The following is a 20,836-nucleotide window of genomic DNA, read 5'->3' as shown; positions in this document are numbered from 1 at the left end:
TGAAACATAAGTCACAATAGTCTTTTGTTATCGATTATGAAAGAAATCCAAGTGAATCAGCTTCTCGAACAAGAATAAATGTAGGACGAGACTTGGTTTTGTCCACCTGGAATTGATTGGATGGTTGTGGTTTGCTATTGGTCGATCTCATGTTGTACCTTTAGGGGTACAACAGCTTGTCACTGGGGCAGTACCCTTAAAAGGACACATTTTAACTTTTTTTTTTACCACAAAAAGGTTCGTCATAGTCGTACCTTAAGGCAGTGGTTCCCAACCACGTTCCTGGAGGACCCCCAACAGTGCACACTTTGCATGTCTCCTCAATCAAACACACCTGATTCAGGTTATCAGCTCATTAGTAGCTACTCCAAGACCTGATGTGGGTGTGTCAGACAAAGGACACATCCAAAATGTGCACTGTTGGGGGTCCTCCAGGAACGTGGTTGGGAACCACTGCCTTAAGGTACGTATTTGTACTCTAAGGTACTAATATGCACCTTTTAGGAGTAAAAAAGGTACAAAGATGTCCTTTTAAGGGTACTGCCCCAGTGACAAGCTGTTGTACCCCTTAAACGTACGATTTTGACACCCTTTTTCACCCATAGTGTGCATGATGATGGAAAAAGAGAGAGGGGGAAGTTATTTAAAGATTACCAGGACAAATAATGATATGCACAGAATAAATAAGAATTGTCTGTTTTGATTTCATGATGACTTCAAAAGATAATGTCCTGGCAGAAAATTAGTAGTAACATTTCTGTTTTAATCGTTTCTTTTCCTACATTGTTGGGAGTATTAAATAACAAAACAAAATTTTTTCAATCTCTCATAGTGTATACTATCTAAACCAATCTGTACTTAGCAAAGACCTGCTGATACTTGACATAAAAATGTAATGGTTGAGCTCTAAGATGATTCACATGTATGCCTAATCATCAGGAATATTTGTTTCATAACATCATGCTTTGAGAGTTTGAATAGAGTTCTGCAATAAGGATCATGTGGGGAGACCCAGGCTAGTTAGTCACACTACTTATTGAATAATTTCTCAGTGGAGATTTATCAACAATTTCACCTTATGGTAATTTTTAACCAAAATGCTGTTACAAAACATAATGTTAATCCTAAAACTTTAGTTCGGAGGACAGAGCGGACAAATATTATTTTAATTTAAAGTCACCATGAAATCAAAATTGAACTTTTTTTTCTTAATCTTTTATTGAAGGATTAATAATAAATTATTTATGTATGCACAATTACTTTAATTCATGTGCCTCTGATGGCGTTTACTGGCACAAGAGCAGGACAACCTGTCACTCACATGAGATCAACCAATAGCAAATCACAACCAACCAACCAATTCCTGATGGACAAAACTGTCCCACCCTGTTTTTTCCCTAATATTACTCTAATTTAAAGTCACCATGAAATCAAAATGGACCATTCTTAATCTTTTATTGCAGGATTCATTATAAATTATTTACTTGTGCATAGGATTTTTTTATTATTTTTTATATTGTGCCTCATAATCTTTAATCAAAATAACTTCCCCTCCCTCTTGCAGCGTCATCTCTTCTTGCTCTGATGGCGTTCACTGGCGTGAGGGCGGGGCAACCTGTCACTCAAATGAGTTCGGCCAATAGCAAACCACAATCATCCAATCAATTCAAATTTGATTGATGGACAAAATCAAGTCCCACCTTATTTTTCTTGTTTGAGAAAGCATTTCACAATAGGGGGAAAATACTGTCACAATTTCCATTTCATGGCGAGTTTAAGAGATTTTTTTGAACAAGGTGTAAAACAAACCAATATATAATACAACGTTTAGCTTTAAATTTACTGAAATGTAGCCCTCACAACAATAAGGCCTGTTCTCTCGTAGATCAAAAGGCCCGGGACACAAATAAACTAGTTTATTAGATCTCTACTGGTTGTTCAAACCCCAACGAGCATTTAAACCAAGAATCAATCCAAATACTAACATTCTTAAACAAAGTCTAGTCTCAGTTGTGGTCTAAATGAAGGCAATATCCTGAGATTTTTCTTGAGCAGTGCGTGCAGAGGACGCAGCACGTCCCCATTCGACTAGTGTAGGCTACTGTGTAATAATCCAAAGCGAGTAGTGTTTGAATGAATTATTGATAAAGCTGGAAAAGAGGGTTAGCAGCAGGCGGAGGTATGTACTTTGATCTCACAACTATAATTTCTCTCTCAGAACATCTCTTGGAGGACGGGAATGAAAATTGTCAGTTCAAGTATTTAGAGAGATTCAAATGGGTCGGCATCCTTTTAAACTCGGCGAAAACTTCCAGAAAAGTTCTGTAGTTCACTGTATTAGCATAATTCAATCACACTTTTGAGACCTCAACACAGTAAGCGAGCTGTGGCATAACGCTAACACCCTCAACAAAGCAATATTATTACATAAAAGGGATAAATTGAAGAATAACTCACCCAAAATGAAAAATGTTATCATTTACTCACTTCCAACGGCTTTTGTACCTCCATGGAACACAAAATGCTATCAAACTGTAGAATCAATCTCAATAACCTTTAGAAAAATCTTTTTTTTTTTAAAGAAGAAAAAAAGTTGTTTGTATGGTGTTCTTTATTATTACATCACATTCAATACATCAAGCTTTTATGGCCATAGGAAAATATGGAGCTCACAATCGAGGAGGTCCAAACGGAGCAAAAACTTGCAATTTGGCGGCCCAAAAAGTAATGTGACCATGGTTTGAAATTCAGTTTGCAATGTAAAGAATTAGAGTTTTTTTGTAACCGTATAACATACTACATGCAGTAAGATTATATTTAAATGCTTAGTTTTATGATCAAAACTGTAGTTTTAATTGTGGTGCATATCGTATTTGATACTCGCATTTTAACATGATTTTTTTTTTTTTTTAAATGGTGTACGGAAAATCTACTAAACCCAAGTTCCTTATTTAGATATACTTATATAAAATTTGATATATTTAGATAAAATTTGGATAAAAAAAAACGTGTACCACGACCTGAAAGGTGGACATTTTTAGAATTACACTAAAAGGCTTTTCACTTGCTAATAAAGCATAAGCTATCAATATTTTCATATGACAGAAGGCATGTAGACTGGTGTCCAGCAAAAGTTGATCATACTGATAATTTAGAGGCCTTTGAAATGTGAGTTTTAAATATGATACACTATAGGCTTTATATGGTTGGATGAGCAATATTAATCTTAGCTAGCTTCACTAAAAACAGTTTATTAATTGGGGGGAGGGGGGGGGGGGTGAAACACTCAGTTTCAGTCAATCTTGAGTGCCTATGGAGTAGTAATGCATCCTTCATATCTCCGAAAAGTCTTTAGTTTTATTATATTTATAAAAGAAAGATAGGCTTTACCGAGTCTTTCCGAAAAAAAACGAGCGACTGGAGGCATATCATGTGAGCGTCTGAAAGCGGTGACATCCTTAAACGTGGGAAAAAAACATTATCCTAAATAAACTATGGAGATCAATCAGATTTAGCCATTCATATATGATCCAGAATCAGATCAAGAGGCTGAAATTGAACAGGAGAAGCAGCAACGACGACTACAGCAGGATATATGTAACGTTACTGTAACTTATATACTATAACGTTAGATGCTTGTAATGCGCGAGTTTTGCAACATTTGTGTGTGTTTACTCGTGGTTTATGAGGACATAATTTGGTTTATGGACCATTGTATGCGATTTAATGTTTGCATTAGCAGTAGCAAGCGGAACTAGTGCGTGTTTACAAAGAAAAACAATGGAATAGTGGCACATTTGAATGAACGTCGATAGCTAACAACACAGACATTTTAAGCAGTTTTACTCACCGCCTGCTTCCAACACACGAGTCAAGACCATGAACCTTAATCGCTGGAACCGCTCCATCTTTCAGCATTAGACGACCTACAAATCCAGAATTGAACTGGGGCTTGTTCATTAACCATCTTCGCCGAAATTCAGGGAACAAACAAAAACACTTGCACAACTCCATCCACTGTCCCATTAACGCTGGGTTCTTTGGGAAGCTGTGCAGGGTTGTCTTGCCCTTACAACCAAAAACACACATCTTTGGCGACATTGTTGATTTCGTGAAGTCCTGTGACTGCAGCGCGCAGCCAATGACTTCCCAAAAGCCGAGCACAGCGTGTAAATGGCCGTGTGCGCGCGCGCCCTTCCGGGAGAAGAGCCCATACAAGGGCATTCCGCCCTTGTTGACGTCACTTTGGCCCATACTCGAAAAAAACTTTCCGAAACGTGAGAAACCGGAAGGAGTGTTTTTGGCACAGAAATAATCCATCAAACATCCAACTTTAAAAAAAATGAAATAAAATAATGTTTAGCATGGGAATCCAGGTCCCTTTAAATAACATGGCTACATCTTCACACGTGATGCATGTGAATTCATTTTATTGTTTAAATGTCAGCTAAATGTCAGAATTTTCTGAAACAATGTTCTTTATACATGCTTTACAGAATGTACAGGTACAGCATACAAAAAAAATACACAAAAAAAGGAACAAAACATTTATAAAGCAGCATTTAAATATTGTCAAAGCACTGAAGCTAAACTTTGGTTTGCGGAAGGCAGGAATGTTTGATCCGTGTGGATTTTCTTTGGTAGAACTGTAAGTGAAATCATACTGTTCATTTTTAAAGATCCCAACAAAGTCCTGTATAGTTTGAAGTCAAAGAAAACTGCTATCCTCTTACGTTACTTTTAAACTAAACTGTTTCGCATGAATCTCCCACAAGCTGAACCAAGAGAGACCGCTGCAAGCATTAACAGTAATTCGGAAAATGTCGAGGTTTTAAACGGAGGCTGGAAGCCGCTGATGACACACACTCCTTTCCTTTCAGCAAGGGAAATTGACACAGCGAGGAGTCAGCTGCATCATCTGGCATCAAGGTCTCTTGATTAGTGTAATTGTATAGCTAACTGCGAGGCAAGAGAGTGTGCAAAATGCAACAAATTAATATGCAAATCAAGGGGTAGTTATCGCAGTGGTTGATAAGAAATTTTCCATTAAAAGAGGACAAAGGTCAGTGACCACAGATGTCTGCCGCAGTGAAAGATCCAGCTTTTGAATGCTCAAAGTGCAAAATGTCAGTTGTACTGCAAAATGTAATGAGGGATCCATACAGATGGGTTGGGTCATCAAGCATTCAAGTCCATACTGTGAGTCAAGATTAAATCAATGTGAAAATAGGTTCCCTCTTAAGGTGCGCTCACATCAGCAAAATTTTGCAGACAAAGAATATCCAATGTCCATTATCAATAGTATAGCGAACCATGAAGCACCGCTTCCAAACTAAGCAGCCTCACGGTATGGTCACATTAGTGAAATGTCAGTAGAATTTTGTGGGCAAAAAAGGTCCATTGTCTATAGTCAATAGCACAGAGATGTATGAAGCATGGCCCGCACAGAAGTCACTTAAGCACCAACCAACTTTCTGTTGGTCAGTGTGGCGAATTCACATAACTAACTTAAAAATGAGCAGAATCTGCATGGGGAACTTTTTCATCCTTATGTGAAACTCCCAATCGTGCGGTCTCCTATTGGAATGACTCTATTTCACCCATGGAATTTAGATGAGCACTCGTAAATGTGACCTTTATATTGGCCGAAGCACGATTCATGTGTTCCAAGATCAACAAACTTAAATCCAATTCAAACCGGTTGAAACACACCACAATTCAAAATCCACATAGGATAAAATCTCACGTAAAATTACAGATTGAGCAAATTTCTATTGAGATGACTGCATTTTGCCCACAGAATTCCACCATACAAAAGGTAAACGGGACTGCGCCTTTAAAGCAAGGCTGTGGCTATATCCGAAACCTGAAAAAAAAAAGCCGTTTTGGAGGCAGGAAGGGATGAGGTATGTTCAAATCAAGATACTAAAATGTCTTAATCTAGTTAATTTTGATATCCAACAATCCTGCGCATGCTGAACAAATAAATGTGGACTGACTGACTAAAAAGCAGTACATTCATTTATAAATTGATTTCTCTCCAATTTCTTAGACATATTAAATATTCCCTTGTCTATCTATAAAGCTCACTTGAATTTGTTCAAGATCAAGACGCGCTTTTAGTGCCTTGAAAGTGAATCTAAAATGCGTTTCCTTAAAAGGTGTCTGTTGAATACCAATGGGCAGCAAGACAGACTTTAGTTTCGGACACAGCTCACCTCTCTTATGTCGATGTTTATAGTCAAGAAAGTCAAAATCGAGCGGTCCTTCTAAGGCCAAAAAAATAAAGACTAGGCATGACCTGTGCCTAACAGTCCCAATTGTTCTTAAATTGAGAAGACCTGAAAGCCTATCTGAGCTTGACAACAACAACAAAATGGTACTCAAAAGGCAAGACGAGATTAGTTTGATCCAGCTGTAACAAAAGATTTCAAACGCAGCATGTACTGGACGGGTGAGACTTGGCGAGCTCAAACTTATATATAGCAATACATATGCTAACAGCACACAGGCACATTTCAAAAGGTGAAGAGTGAGATTTTCACATCACTATGGCATTAAAAGGAACTGCAATACATATAAACGCTCCCCCTCCGGTCTGCTATTGGTCAGACGAAAAGTAGCCCCGCCTCCAAACCCATTAATGCTCAAACAAAAATATTGCAATTCCATTTTCTGCGCACTTGCAAGAAAGCACATAGTGGGGTTAGACCAATTGTTTATCCAAAATGTTAACCCTTAAAGTTTTGTAGAAAAAAAAACAAAGAAAGACGAAAACATAATAGGAGATAGACGCATAAAAAAATAAAAACGAGTTAGCATATTTTGATCTCATAAGGCTGTACTGGGCAGATTGTCAAAGGTGCAATATATCCGGTCTTTCTTACTGTCTATTATAGTGCCTTAATAAAACAGAGCGAAATGGAAGAATATGTTTGGGTTTGTGAAAAGCAATACACAAAAAAATTCATTATTAAATGACAAATAACAGTAACTCCGGCGTACAATAACAGTGGGAACAACAGAGTCTTCTACTCTGTTAACACATTATTGGTCATCAGTCAGTACCACTTGCCAATAGGAATGAGAAATGCAATACAGGTGATTGACACTCTGACATCACTCAGGGAACATCACTGCCCTATTTCGGCAGTCCAATCTTTACTGTCACTGTTCGTACAGGTTCTGTACCAAAGCAAAAGCAAGTTATAGGCGAGTCTGGGTCAAGCTTTGGCATACACAAAAAGACTCATTGCTCCCAAGTACGCAGGAAAACCTAATATGGCATAATTTGTACGTCACAGGTTACGGTAGGACTAGTGGAGCTCTTGGAAGTGTTACATTCAGGGCTCAAACCAGACTGGTATGTTGAGGAATAGTGAAAGCAGGAATTCTCTCTCCTGTTTTAAAGAGTTTTCTGCAAAACGCACATCCAAGAGGGATACAAATGAACAATGGTGGGGAGGGACAGGAGAGGCAGTGTAAACATTGAAGAGAGAGGCGTTTCATTTGGCAGATAATGAGGCTTCTCAAAGGAGGTAGTGGGCTGAGGGCACTGGGAGGCGACTGAAGGACAAGGTGGTGATGTTTGGGATCAAAATGTGTGGGGAAGACAGGGCTGGCTGGGGTTTATGTGGGCGCAGAGGCGCTTTCCTGCGAGTTAGTCCTGTATGAGCCTTCCTCCAGTGCCCCCCTTCTCTCTTCTCGGGTGTCCCCAGTGGACAGACCCATCGGGGGCTTATGTACAGTCACTGAGGCCTGAGCAAGGATGGAAGAGTGGGTTTCCTCACCATCCCAAAATGACCTGCCTGGGACATCTGAGACAAGAAAAATAAAGATTGTGAAAATGGGCACATGCCCTAGCTCAGCAAAAAAGAAAAAAAAGTGAAATGTATTACATAAATGTAATTTATGCATGTATGGTGATCATCTCACCAGTGCTATAGTGTTGTGACGCTGATAGTCGCGGTTCATGGTTGGTGAGGAACACAGAGGCGTTCTGCTGACTTATAAAACTCTCCAGAGCCGTGTCTGTGTGATCGGTGTGCTGATCCCGCTCTTCGTGGCCTCTCTGGTGTCCGTCCTGAGAGATCTGCCCCACAAGTGCATCGTCCTCTGTCAGGTAGGCGTACGGGCAGTACTCACGCGTGCGCGAGTAGATATTGGCGTTGTCGTAGCAGTCTGAGCAGATGACTAGTGGGCCCGCTCCCCCTAAAAAGACAAACAGGAGTCAGGATGGTCAACTGGTGAGGCAAACAGCCGACTATGTAATGACATGAAGGCAGGAAATTCATTTAAGCAAATTCAATTATACAAATTTATAAATTCAAAATGTAATGTTACCATTGGGGACATTTGCCTGTCCCTCTCTGGGTTCACTCCGGTGGAAGCTGCTACGTCCAGCAAAGAAAGAGCCCACATGACTACCCAGAATTCCATTAGCATCTGGATCAACATCACTGCTCACGTCCCCATAACATACTCCTGTTCAAACACATCACAACATGCATCCATTATAATGACTCGTGTCAAAACTAAATCAGTTGTCAAATTTGATCTCTGTTGCATTTTACAGCCTTTATGAAGAAATAAACTCTTGCTAGATGAGTAGAGCATGATATTACCGTCAGTGCCTTTGTGGACATAACCGTTAGCATGAGAGGGCATGAGCTGCTGGTGGCTTCCGTTCTCTGAGTTACTGTAGCCCTCCTGAGGCTCTGACAGTGTACCCTGAGACGAGAGGTAACTGGGTATGTCCGCTGGTAGGTTCATCTCATCTAAAATACACCAACAGAAAGATTTATAAATTAAACTTACTAACATCAATTTGTTAGTATCAACTCATTTAGTTATCTCTGCTAATAAGTAGCCAACCGAAATTTAATAAATCACAAAACCCTACTACTAGGCATTATTTTCTATTAATTATATCTTCAATCTTCAATTATCTTTTATTGTTTATACTAGTTTTAAATGATTAAACTGGTACGTGGAGAATTGTCCACTGACCTGTATTTGTTATGCTGTAGTCTTCACTCTTTCTCCTCATGTGGTAAATGACGATGACCCACACAAGTGAGGTGCCAACAACGCAGCAAACGACCACCATCACAACAATGCCAACCGTTGTCCATCCATCCTGACCGTATACGCTGGTCACCGGGTCACAGTTGGCCGAGGGCAAGACGCTGAGGTAGATATGGCCACGCTCTGTGCCCAGCGTGTTGGACATAATGCATGTGTATTTCCCTGCATCAGCAGGGCCTGCATCAACGATTATGAGGAGCTGATTGGCTGCGGCAAAGAAGTGACGTTCCGTCAGTATTAACGGGGCGTCGTCTTTGGTCCAGTTGAGGCGGGGGGCTGGGCTACCACGGGCTATGCACTGGAGGACTGCAGTCTCACCTCGGGCGACGTTACGGTCCTCTAGAGGGCGCTGGAAGGATGGGGTTTCTGTCGAAAAGACCAGATTATAATTATTCAATAAATGATCATTCAGAAGAAAATGTTTGGCATTACATCACAGTAAAATACTATACCTAGCACAGTAAGAGTGGCATTGGCCGACAGGCTGCCCGCCTCGTTTTTGGCCGTGCAGCTATAGACGCCCATATCCTCCGTCTTCACATTAGCAATGAAAAAAGTGTCATCGTCTGGCATGACATGCATCCTTCTTTCACGGGCAGCAGGGAAATTGATACCACCGTCTTTTTGCCATGCGATCTGGGGTGTCGGGTGTCCCTCTGCAGCGCACTCCAACCTAGCGACCGTACCGGTGCGGATGGTCAGATCCATGGGTGTCTTCAGGAAGGTGGGGAGCTCTGGGAAAAGCCATTAGTGAGTTATTTTCACTGCTTTACACAGGTAATTCCAGAAAGTCCTAAAAATATCTGGTCTATTCTTGTAAAATTTGACTTCAACAGCAAAATTGTGTAACAATTTTATTAGCGTGACTTCTTTCATGTACAATAGTAATTCCCCTATTGTAGTAACTACTATTTAAAAGTATGATGGAGTACAACTTGAATATAATATGGTACCATCTCATACCACTACTACTTTTATGTAAGGAAACTGATCACATAAAAGCAAATGTAACAGACATTTAATATTGTCATACTTTTCTACTTATGAAATACAACAGCAGAATCCATCCATTACATTTTGCCATTTGAAATATGGAATAAATGATTACCATTAAAGGTGAACTATGTAGGATTTTTGCAGTAAAATATCCAGAAACCACTAGGCCAGTGTTATATATTTTGTTCAGTTGAGTACTTAGAATATCCCAAATGTTTCCAACTATTTGTAAATCGTGAGAAATTGCTATTTTAACCAAGGAACCGGGACGTGTGAGCTATGTGTGTGAGGGAGTCGCCTGTCGATTGCGTCATATCTGCGTTACCCTCGGTTTCCGGTTTTATTCAGTGAAACGCTTTACTCTCACTGCTGTGTGAACAAGTGTCATAGCAGCCGCCGAGCGAACGTCATAACTTCCTTTTCAACACACTCAGATATATCTAATACGATAAACAGAGTTGCGTTACCTCATTCTCATGACTGGAAAAGAGGAAGTGGTGCCGGCAACCGTGTCATAATAAAAGTCCCGCCGGCGACTATGCCATAATAACAGTCCCGCTCTTCAAATCGCTCCTGCGGCCTTGCTCAGCTCCACAACACTCGGTCCTGCTCTGCTTCACTACAGTAACGTTAATAATCGCATCCATGAACATGATTTCTGCCCGAGTCCTATCCTGACTGTTTTCCACCGGCTGTGAGGTGAAGACCACATGTCCCAAGATTCTGTGCTCAAACGTGGCGTCATCAAACTACGCCTTTGTTTTGAACAGGCGACCTCTAGTGGACGGAAAAGTTACATAGTGTAGCTTTAAGGGAAATTACTATTATTATTAGTAATTATTAATGCTATTGTGATTATTTATTATCCAATCGTAAAGTGGTCTGTTTAAAAAAAGTGTGAATATTTTAATACTTGAAGTAACTTATATTATTAAAATAAAAATAATAAAAGGACATTTGTGCAAGGAGACTGCCTAAAATAGCAAATAACAAAAATATTATCATAATTTTCAACTTATAAAATGCAACAACAGAATTAATAAGCCATTGGCCAATCAGAACAGCACCGTTTGTTACAGTGTTTACTTTGAGAACCATATTTCTGTTATTGTCATTCTATTATTAGGTTACAAATACACTCTTCTTCACTCAGCATCATGAACTGATATAAACAGAATAATTACGCTGAGTATGCGTATGAGTACGAGGATTGCGTATGTCAAATTGCTGAGGTCAGCATCCCAGAGGGCTGCTGTGTTTGTTCAACGGACATGGAAAATTAAAAACTGACAGAGCTCTGAAGACAACCATGAAGAAATTAGGGTAAATAAGGGGAGGGGGGGGGGGGCAAACAGCTTATCAAAGCATTAGAGAGATTATAGTGCTTTAGCAATATGCCAATAAAAAAAGTTCTGTAGATGATTGCATAATCAGCACTTTAAATTGTCAATCGGCCACCAGCTCAAACAAAAGTGTGAAATGCAGCTGTACAGAGAGGTTAGCGAATCAAAGATCACTTTTTATCTCACAATTCTGACTTTTATTCCATGGCGGAAACAAGCTTCCATACAAAACACTTTTGTCTAGACTAGGGATGGGCAATATGACCATATTCTTATTTCACGAAATATTAAAATTAAATATTGCATAGTCTTCACTGTATGAATATAAATAAATATAAATGTATTATTATTAAAGCTAAAAAAAAAGTTATTCAGTAAAGAGCAGTCAGTTATTTTCTCAGTTTGATTAACATTAATGACACAGAGCTGTGAGTCAGTCAGCAGGTGCACCGACCGCATTGAGTTCTTTTTCACTGCTTTTGGTTCCCTAACACTTTTTATTGCACTTAACTCTTTTTAATATCAAGCATGTCCCGCTCTTTATAGTCTCACTCATGCATTTCATCACTCTTAAATATCAATAGTGCTATATATTTACACAACGTGATATCGTTAGAGATTTTGTGTTGTGTTAACGATATACATATATCAATCAATTTCCATGAGGCACTAACCATTAACAGTGAGCTTGGCCAGAGTGGAGTAGTTGGACCCAAAATTGTTGGAGACCACACACTGGTACTGGCCCTCGTCGGTGAAATTGACATTTAGCAGGTGGAGTACGGTGGTGTAGAGGAGGCGGTGATCCTGGTACCGAGCGTAGTTCTGCACCTGAGCTTCATACAGCACCTCTCCGTCTTTGCGCCAGGCGGTGCTCATGGGAGAGTCGCTGCTGCTGAACGCAGAGCAGTTCAGAGTGATGTTGGTCCCGCGTAAGGCCACAGCAGTCTTGGGGTGAGCGCTGATCTGGGGTTTAGGGAAGTCATCTGCAAGGAAGAGCAAAATAAAGATATCTTAATCCAAGAAATTACAAACCTTCCAAGCTTAATTACAAAACAGTAGCAAAAAATGTCAAAAACAATTCATTAGACGGCTGTGAAAAAGTGTTTTTGTAGAAAGCACAAGGTAACTATCAGATCACTCACTGCAGACAAACTCCTCTGTTTTAACAACAAGCACACTAGATCCTGCCAGGGAGGCGGGATGAGCGCAGACGACGGTGCAGGATTGCTGGAAGTGGCTGTCAGTCAACCACTGGCCCAACCACTGCAGCTGACAGTCACACAGGAGACTGCTGGTGTTCAAATCGCTGAGGAAGACCACAATACATGCATTATTGAGAATACAGGTGAAACATTATTCTAACATACAGACAAAAATGCCACAATACATGAAAATGCATTAAACATACACAGTCCATAGAAAGAAAATCACTTACAGTGTTTTAAGTTTTAAATGAGTGAAAGCGTCAGGATGAATAGATATGATGCCATTCTTATTCAGGTCTCTGCAGAACAAATTCAAAAAGATTATTCATATGGGAACGGTACAAAATAGGAGGTCTTTGTGTTTTGTTGAATAAAGGAAAGGACTGGATTATATTGGATTTTACTGCTGTGTTATTGTCTTTACATTGTAACTGCAATTAGGAACAATAAAACAGCAGAACCTATAAATCTACGATCTATAAACCTATAACCTTTAACAACCATTAGTAGAAGCCAGGGGTCAGGAACCTTTTTTGACCGAAGAGAAATGTTTTCATTTTTGGTTAATGCATTTTTCCAAAAGAGCCACATAAAAAATAAAAAATTGAATGATTATTAAAAACATGCTTTTTTTCAGTAAAATTTCAACAGTAGTAATTATTAGGTCAATAACTAAAAACAAACAAATATGCAGCAAACAATAAATAAGTTGCAATATGGAATTAATTGTGCAGGGCTTTCAGGTGTGAGGCTGTGTTATAAATCCTCTTCGTGTGTGTGAACGCACACAGTGCTTACATCTAATGTGTTTATGTGAATACTTGACTTGGCATTTTGATATATTTCTGTGTTTATTTGGCCGTTTAGGCTGCAAACGAAGACAAAGGCTACTATGCTTGTCCGTGTTGCACTTGGACCGCACGCACAGGATCCTGTCAGTAATTCAGTTGTCTTTCGCAACTTATCGCGCTTTTATTATTTATTTTCGTCAACTAACATCTGCGCAGATTATCATAAATACGACACATTTATTTCTCACAAGGCACTCTCTAGCAAAAGCGAAAGTACCAGCGGGTGAAATGTTTCGAAATGTCTCTTTGCAAAGCAAAACACCAGTTTAGAGTAAAGATATTTAAAGATATTAAAGTTAATATAGCCTACTTATACATTTTCTCTGCTGTTCTAAAACTGGTTTTCGGTAACCTTAAACAAGCTACAGCTGACACTCACGAACAGCACTGAACACGTGCGGCCGGCACAACTTAAATATTATTATCATAAACTTTTCATTAACTTCGGTAGACTGTACAACAAGAGAATTGTAATTGGCTGTTTGTTTCTGCAGAGAGCGGATCTCTGTTGATGTCTAATTTTTTTATCCATCATTTGTTGGTAAAGGGTGAGAGACCTGGCGAGCCATAGGCCAGGTGTGGCTCGCGAGCCGTAGGTTCCCGACCACTGGTATAAGCTATATGGGTGAATATACTGATATAAGCTGCTTTAGAATAATATCGATTACTGGAAAAAGTTTTAAAGGGTTTAAAAAAAGGTTTTTTTTTTAATATGCTCGATTTCAATTGAATCAAGTAAAATTGTCTCTTTATAGAACTATGGAAGTCTATTTCTGTGTTAGTTAAAAAGGCTTTGCAATTGTAACTGTACTGCTATATATGAAATATCAGTGTAAATTTTAAGTCTGCATGACATGATAATTCTATTTCTTAAATGCATCTTTTTGTGAACAATTCATCTGCAAACAAGTTTAATTTAAAAAAGAAACAAAATTGACCGTGTAATGTTTATCAATATGTCATAACTAGTGCAAACAACAGACTTCTTTCTGGTGACATTTGCAGATCAATATCTGGAAGGATTTCTATATTACTGCATCTAGTAACAGGAGACATGATGTTCCCAAAATAATAAGGGCTAAAAGAGAGACTCACAAATGCTCCAGCTCCATCAAGCCCTCGAACACTTTCTTAGTGATGGTCCTGATTTTATTATTCTGTAAAACTCTGGAAAACACACACATATGCTCATGTCAAGCCACACTTCACATCTGAGTCAGATCAAACAGCTTGTATCCACCAACAAACTTACAGCGAGTTCAGCCTCTTCAAACCCACAAACATGCCAACAAAGTCCTCGATGGCGAGGGATATCTCGTTATTACGGATGTCCCTGGAACGAACAAACAAACATAAAAAAGAGAACCATCAGAATGTTAGCAAACTTCCAACTGCTGCTGAGTAGAAGGTTTTCTGTAACCTAAAATGTCAGAGCTGCTTTCTTTAGGAGATTATACTTCTATACAGAGAATTAAGGTTCTACGGCTCTACAGCAGCTCAGCATCATTGTATGCTTATGTATAATAGGGGTTTTTGTACAGACAGGCTGGTATGTGGGAGTATTGTGAGATTGTCTTCACGCACTGTTGGATGTAAAAGGCTGTCATCCCTTTACAACTGTGCCAAAGGGACGTGGCGGAGGTTACAAGAGGTGGGCATGTGCTCTTTTTGTATGGGGTGAGCTGAAACACAGGAACTAAACTAAAAGGACTTATACCCCTTTTCCACCAGAATGAACCGGGTGCTAGTTCAGAGCTAGTTGGTTCGACTGATGAGCCTTTGGTTTGCCTTTCCTCATGCTAGAGAGCCACCACAGAGCCAGGTCTTACATCACTGTATACGTCTCAGCTTTCTCAGCAACGCTAGTGAGGCAGCGGGAAACACACCAGGCTTGTTCGAGATGCATTGGCGCTGCGCAGACCGATCAGCGTATGATATCAAAGTACCGCGAGAGTGATTCAAAAGCATAAGGAGTCGTATGCTCTCACTGTATTAGATGTCATATATCAGACGCGATTGGTCTGTACAGCGCCGATGCATCTCGAACAAGCCTTCCATCAACAATGGCAAACGTTGCGTTACTATTGATGCACATGGATTTGCGATCCTACATCGGCATCAAAACACAGCGAATCCAACGCATTTGTGCAGCACGCCGTAATTTGTATAGATGGAGATTACAACCGGGCAGCTATTAGCACGATTAGCTGCCATTTAAAAAATGGCGGACACAACTTTGTGTTCGTCTTGTTGGTCACGGTAACCCCGCCCGCAGCCCCTGACGCACGCAGTTCTTACTTCTAGACCAGCAATGTTTTGGTGCTATTTAAGAATCCCTTTTCCTGGTTCAGAGCTGGTGTTTTGGGTGACAAAAGACAAATAACCGATTTCAAACTAGGCTCTGGCTCCGAACCAGCACTCAAACTGCCTTGGTGGGAAATGGGTATTATATAGGGCTTAAACTAAAGGGATAGAGTATATTGTTTATAATTATGGGCTCATCTTATTTTATAGAGATATGCTATTTCCATTTTCATTAAATCAGTTGTACACAAACACACCTGTTCTTCATCTAAGAGCAAATATGGACATTTTTGATTGCAATAAGATAAATTAGAGAAAAATCAGTAATCATTTTAAAATCAGTACACCATTTTCCAGCAAACTTTAATGCTGCATTTTGTATATAAACTAGACTTCATATAGTGTTACCGAAGACCTGTGTAATACGAGAGACAGAAGGGGAAAGTGGGTTCTCTTACAATGTACGGACGTTAGCCAGGCTGCTGAACACTCCTTCTCCCAGGTGTGTGATTTGATTGTCACCCAAGTTGAGATTTTGCAGGAGACTGAGACCAGAAAACACCCAATCCTCCAGACGACTCAAGTGATTGAAAGACAAATCCCTGGAAACCAAACACACACACGCATTACTCTAGTGGCAAGTTACTTACCAAGCATTTCTAAAAAATACATGACCTTATTGCATATAGAATAAAAGTTTAAGGACAGGACTGAAGTCACTCACAGTTCTTCCAAGCGATGGCAAAACTCCCAGGCATCGGCTCGGATGAGTCCGATATTGTTCTGATTGACCCGCAGAATCCTTAGCATGTGCAGTCCATACAGCCAGCCCTTATTCAGCTCCGTCAAATTATTATACTCCAACTCTCTGCATGCGGAACAGAAACTTAATTATAAATTAGCTGAATTAAACATCAAAAAAAGAAACAACCCTCAACTTTAAGGTTTAGATATATAGTTTAAAATAGAAATACTACTAAAACCAAGTCTCATTTAATTAGGGTAAATATTTCACTTTTTCCCCCAGTCAGGATCACGATCCCCGATCGCATTAAATCACAATCCTTGGTGATTCTTGTTGGTTTAAAAAACTATTTTGCAAGTAAATAAGCAATACAGCCAATCTAATTTCCCAATTTTCTACATTTTGCCTTACAAGGTAATGAAATATAAAAGAAAAAAATTACAGACCATTTAGGCCAAAGTGGGGATGGGCGATGCACCCAAAATCTAATTTCACTTTATTTTACTTCATTATTTTATCTTTGTTATTAAAACTAAGAAAAGGTTCAAATTACAAATAATAGTACAAATACAATATACGGTACAAATGTATATAAAACACACAGCCTTCTTTGACAATGTTTTATGCATTTTATTGATTTCTATAGGAATATTGTCTATTATTTGCTCTAAAATGGCTTAAAAGAGTGTTGTTGTTGTTGTTTGCAGAGGAAAAAATGATTGCCAAGTTTTTTAGTGCAGGTAGTAAATTATAGTTAAGGTGTCTATAAAAATGTAAATGCTTAAATATATTTTAATAATTAAAATAAAAAAATAAAAAACCCTGAAAGCATTGACTCACAGCTCTTCCATGTTTTCCAAACCAAAGAGAGCTCCATCCATCAGCTTTGTGATGCCGTTGCGCTGCATCTTCAACGATTTAAGAGCCTTCAGTTCTTTGAAAATGAGACTTTCCACCACACGAATCCTGTTGCGCCTCAACTCTCTGAAAAAGTGATGAAAACATGAAGAGAGGCTCATTACAATGAGAACGTCTAAATCATAGCGCTAACCATCAGAGAGAGACAAGACGACAAGGAAATGAACTCCCCACTTGATAATATCAGTTGCATTTAGCAAGCAGTAATTCTGTCAGATACAATCTAATCGAGCACTGCAATAACATCCAATTCATTAGCCATGAATACGCACAAGACTTGGAGCTGAGAGAGGGTGAAGACTTTATCAGGCAGCAGAGAGAGTCTGTTCTGGTTTATCTTCAACACCAAAAGGGAGCTGATGTTTCCAAAACAGCCGGGCTCCAAGGAACTTATCTTGTTTTTGCTCAGGTTGCTGTTGTGATGGAGAAAGGAAACAGACAGATATGCATAAATCTCAAAAAGAATCAGAAACTTCCAAGACAAACACCCATTATTCAACGACAAATCAAAGATCAAAGCAACAACTGACGACATTTGAGTTGTCAAACTGATAACTGAAGTGTAGAAGATACCTTCTTCAGAAAGTTATGTGTAGAAGATATCGTCTTCTCATAATCTACTTAGAAGTTCACAAGTCTTACAAAAGTACACAATTCAGACAAGCCAGAGTACAAAAACCTAGGCAAAAAATGTAAAACTCACAGGTATTTCAGCTGCATAGGCGGGAATGATCCGGCCTTAAGCTCAGATATGGAATTAGAGCTCAAGTCCAGACTTTCTAGAGATGAATATGGCAACAGCTGCTCTGCCATGACTTCAGAGATTCGGTTATGAACACTGAAAATAAACAACAGATGGTTATAGGTGTACTATATGATCATTCACACTTAATAAAATGTAAAATAGTAAACAATCACGCAATCCGTGTACAGTTACACTTCTGTATCATATTTATTAAAAGCAACTGGAGCAATTTCACCAGGTATAAACAGCAGTAACGAGTGAAAAAGGATGAATGTAGAAGTAAACTTACAGTGACAGCACAGTAATGTTGGACGAGGCATCTCCAAGGAAAGGCACCGCTGTAAGTTCATTCTGATTCATAGACCTATATCACACAGAGCGAATTATTAAAAACATGAAAAAGCAGTCACCAAAAAAAAAGCAATATAGCCTATAAACCCGAAAACTGAGGGAAATGACTAAAGAAATAGCAAAAGGCTTGGTAGTATTCATATTTAAAAAGTAATATGGCATAAAAGTAAACAAAAAGACTGGGGGATCAAATGTCAAGTCTATAAGTTGCACCTTCATATCTGGTAAAAAGAAGTTTCATACTATTGCATACTTTAATAAAGATTTAGTTACAACAAATCAAGGCAAAAATAAACTACACACCAAACTAAACTAGTAAACAGACCTAAAACCAAGATGGAGAAAAAAGGATAAGTTGAATGCATAGTAGCATACAGTAAACCTCAAAATTGTTACGGTTTACAGTTCTCTCTAAAATTCCAGTTGAATTAAACATATAAAGCCTGTCATTTTGAAATAATAGTCAGAAAATAATGTAATGTTTTGAACTGGAACAGCTTACTGAAGAGCCAAAACATAGAACATCTAAGTTTCCATGCGTATAATATAATGTTTCGTATAATTTTCTTCAGTAAATTATGGCACATATAATGTAGTATGCTTTAGTAAGAATATGGAGCTCATACTCGAGGAGGAAAGCGCCTCAATGTTATTCAGAGGCCAAAACTGAGCGGGAAACGTGCTATTTGTAACCGATATTGTTATTAATATGGCCAAATATTAATGTGAAATACTGACAGCTTGTAACGTAAAACAATGACACGACAGAAGATTTGAAAAACAGAAAACATCCTACTAAAACTGAATAACTGTTAGTATTGTGCACATGTGCAGCCCTGCAGACTGCTGGAGGTTGAGCATCAGGCAATGTAAACAACATCTCCTCCATTACTCACGCATGAGTGATCCAGGCTGGCGCTTCCAGAGCTGCAGAAGTCAGTCTTTTCCTATTGCAATCCAGCAGTTGTGCTGCACTTGGACCACCAGAACACGTACAGGGAGAAGGGCAAGTGTCCAGGCCCACGACACTCACTATGAGTAGGAACAGGGCCTGGGGGATGGGCCAGGCCTCCGCCATTTTGAGTTTCTTGATCGCAAATGATCAGTCCAAATTATGACATTAATGAGACACAGAGATGAATCGGTGTTTTAGAATATATATCTGACTGCATATGCATCCGATATAAGTTGAAAAACATTGCAAATCTCTCAAAAAATCAATCTGGAGCCATCACTTGGCTCCCTCAGTTCGTCCCTTCGAAATTCCCTTCTTCCGCCTTGCAATCTCTGCAGCTTCAAGAATTCCCAAACGGAGCGTCAAACAAGCTTCAAGATGTGGAAATGTGGTTCAGATATCCCAAAAGATTTCATGTCCTATTTAAGATTATGACTTTGCTTTTAAGGAAAATATATGATATAACTAAAAAAATCGCCTTTCCAAACATTGTTCCTCGACTTTTTTCCCAAGGAAAAACAAAGGCATCTTCTTCCGTTGACACGTGATCCGCCCCTCTATCACGTGCTGCTGGAGGCCTCAGGTCATTGGCCAGTCGACACATCAATCAAACTTGATTTTTTTTCCCACTGTCTCTCTAGATTTGAACTAGCCTACCTTTCAAGTTTTGCTTTTAAACAATTATTCTAGTGGTTATCTGTTCATTTATAGTGCATAATTATGACAACCTTTCAATTTGATTGCGTCTCTTTACTTTTTTTTTTCTAATTATGAAGTTTGCCAGATTTTCTTTGACTCCCAGGACTTTAACTTCCCCTCTGTAATAAATCTACTAAAACAGGTCAACGTGTATGTACGTTGAACTTATAAGAATGTAAATATAAATCATATTTAAATTCATATGATATTTATGTGTACATTTTTATAAAAAAAAAATTGCACTGTCATTATCTTCTTTCAAAAACCTGATAAAATGGCAATCTACATAAACTGATTTTTTTTTTTTTAAACTATGTAACTTGTTAGTATATGTAAAAGATGTAATGTTTTTTCCCTCAAAATAATTAAAGAAATAAAGGTAACACTTTTTCATTGTTAACATTAGTTAATAAAAATACAACTGTTCATAATCTGATGTACATTAAATAATATTAACGGAAACAAATTTTAATTTGAATAATGTATTAGTATATATTAAAATGAACATAAATTAAGATTAATCATCATTTTAGAAGTATTTCTCATTGTTAGTTCATGTTAACATGAAACCTTATTGTAAAGTGTTTCTGAAATAAAAAGATAAATAATAATGCATTTTATTCATTGCAATCTG

At 38.7% G+C, this 20,836-nt stretch overlaps 1 protein-coding gene across 1 annotated transcript; it reads right to left on the bottom strand.

The window, feature by feature from the left end:
- Positions 1–4,411: 4,411 nt before the first annotated feature.
- lrig2 (leucine-rich repeats and immunoglobulin-like domains 2) lies at positions 4,412–20,062 on the bottom strand. The gene is made up of 18 exons (XM_079840273.1): positions 19,445–20,062; positions 18,487–18,561; positions 18,156–18,290; positions 17,725–17,865; positions 17,375–17,518; positions 16,514–16,657; positions 16,248–16,391; positions 14,738–14,818; positions 14,581–14,652; positions 12,865–12,933; positions 12,572–12,735; positions 12,101–12,412; positions 9,540–9,821; positions 9,010–9,453; positions 8,625–8,777; positions 8,344–8,484; positions 7,936–8,211; positions 4,412–7,817 (listed from the first exon to the last, which is right to left on the bottom strand). The coding sequence occupies exons 1-18, from the start codon at positions 19,624–19,626 to the stop codon at positions 7,630–7,632; spliced, it is 3,147 nt and encodes a 1,048-aa protein (XP_079696399.1). The 5' UTR covers positions 19,627–20,062; the 3' UTR covers positions 4,412–7,629.
- Between the last annotated feature and the right edge of the window lie 774 nt (positions 20,063–20,836).

This window comes from Gobio gobio (assembly GCF_949357685.1).
Source record: "Gobio gobio genome assembly, chromosome: 17".
In the NCBI taxonomy this organism is placed as follows: Eukaryota; Metazoa; Chordata; class Actinopteri; order Cypriniformes; family Gobionidae; genus Gobio; species Gobio gobio.
Note: the sequence above shows the minus strand (reverse complement) of the source record. Positions and strands in the feature narration are given on the sequence as shown.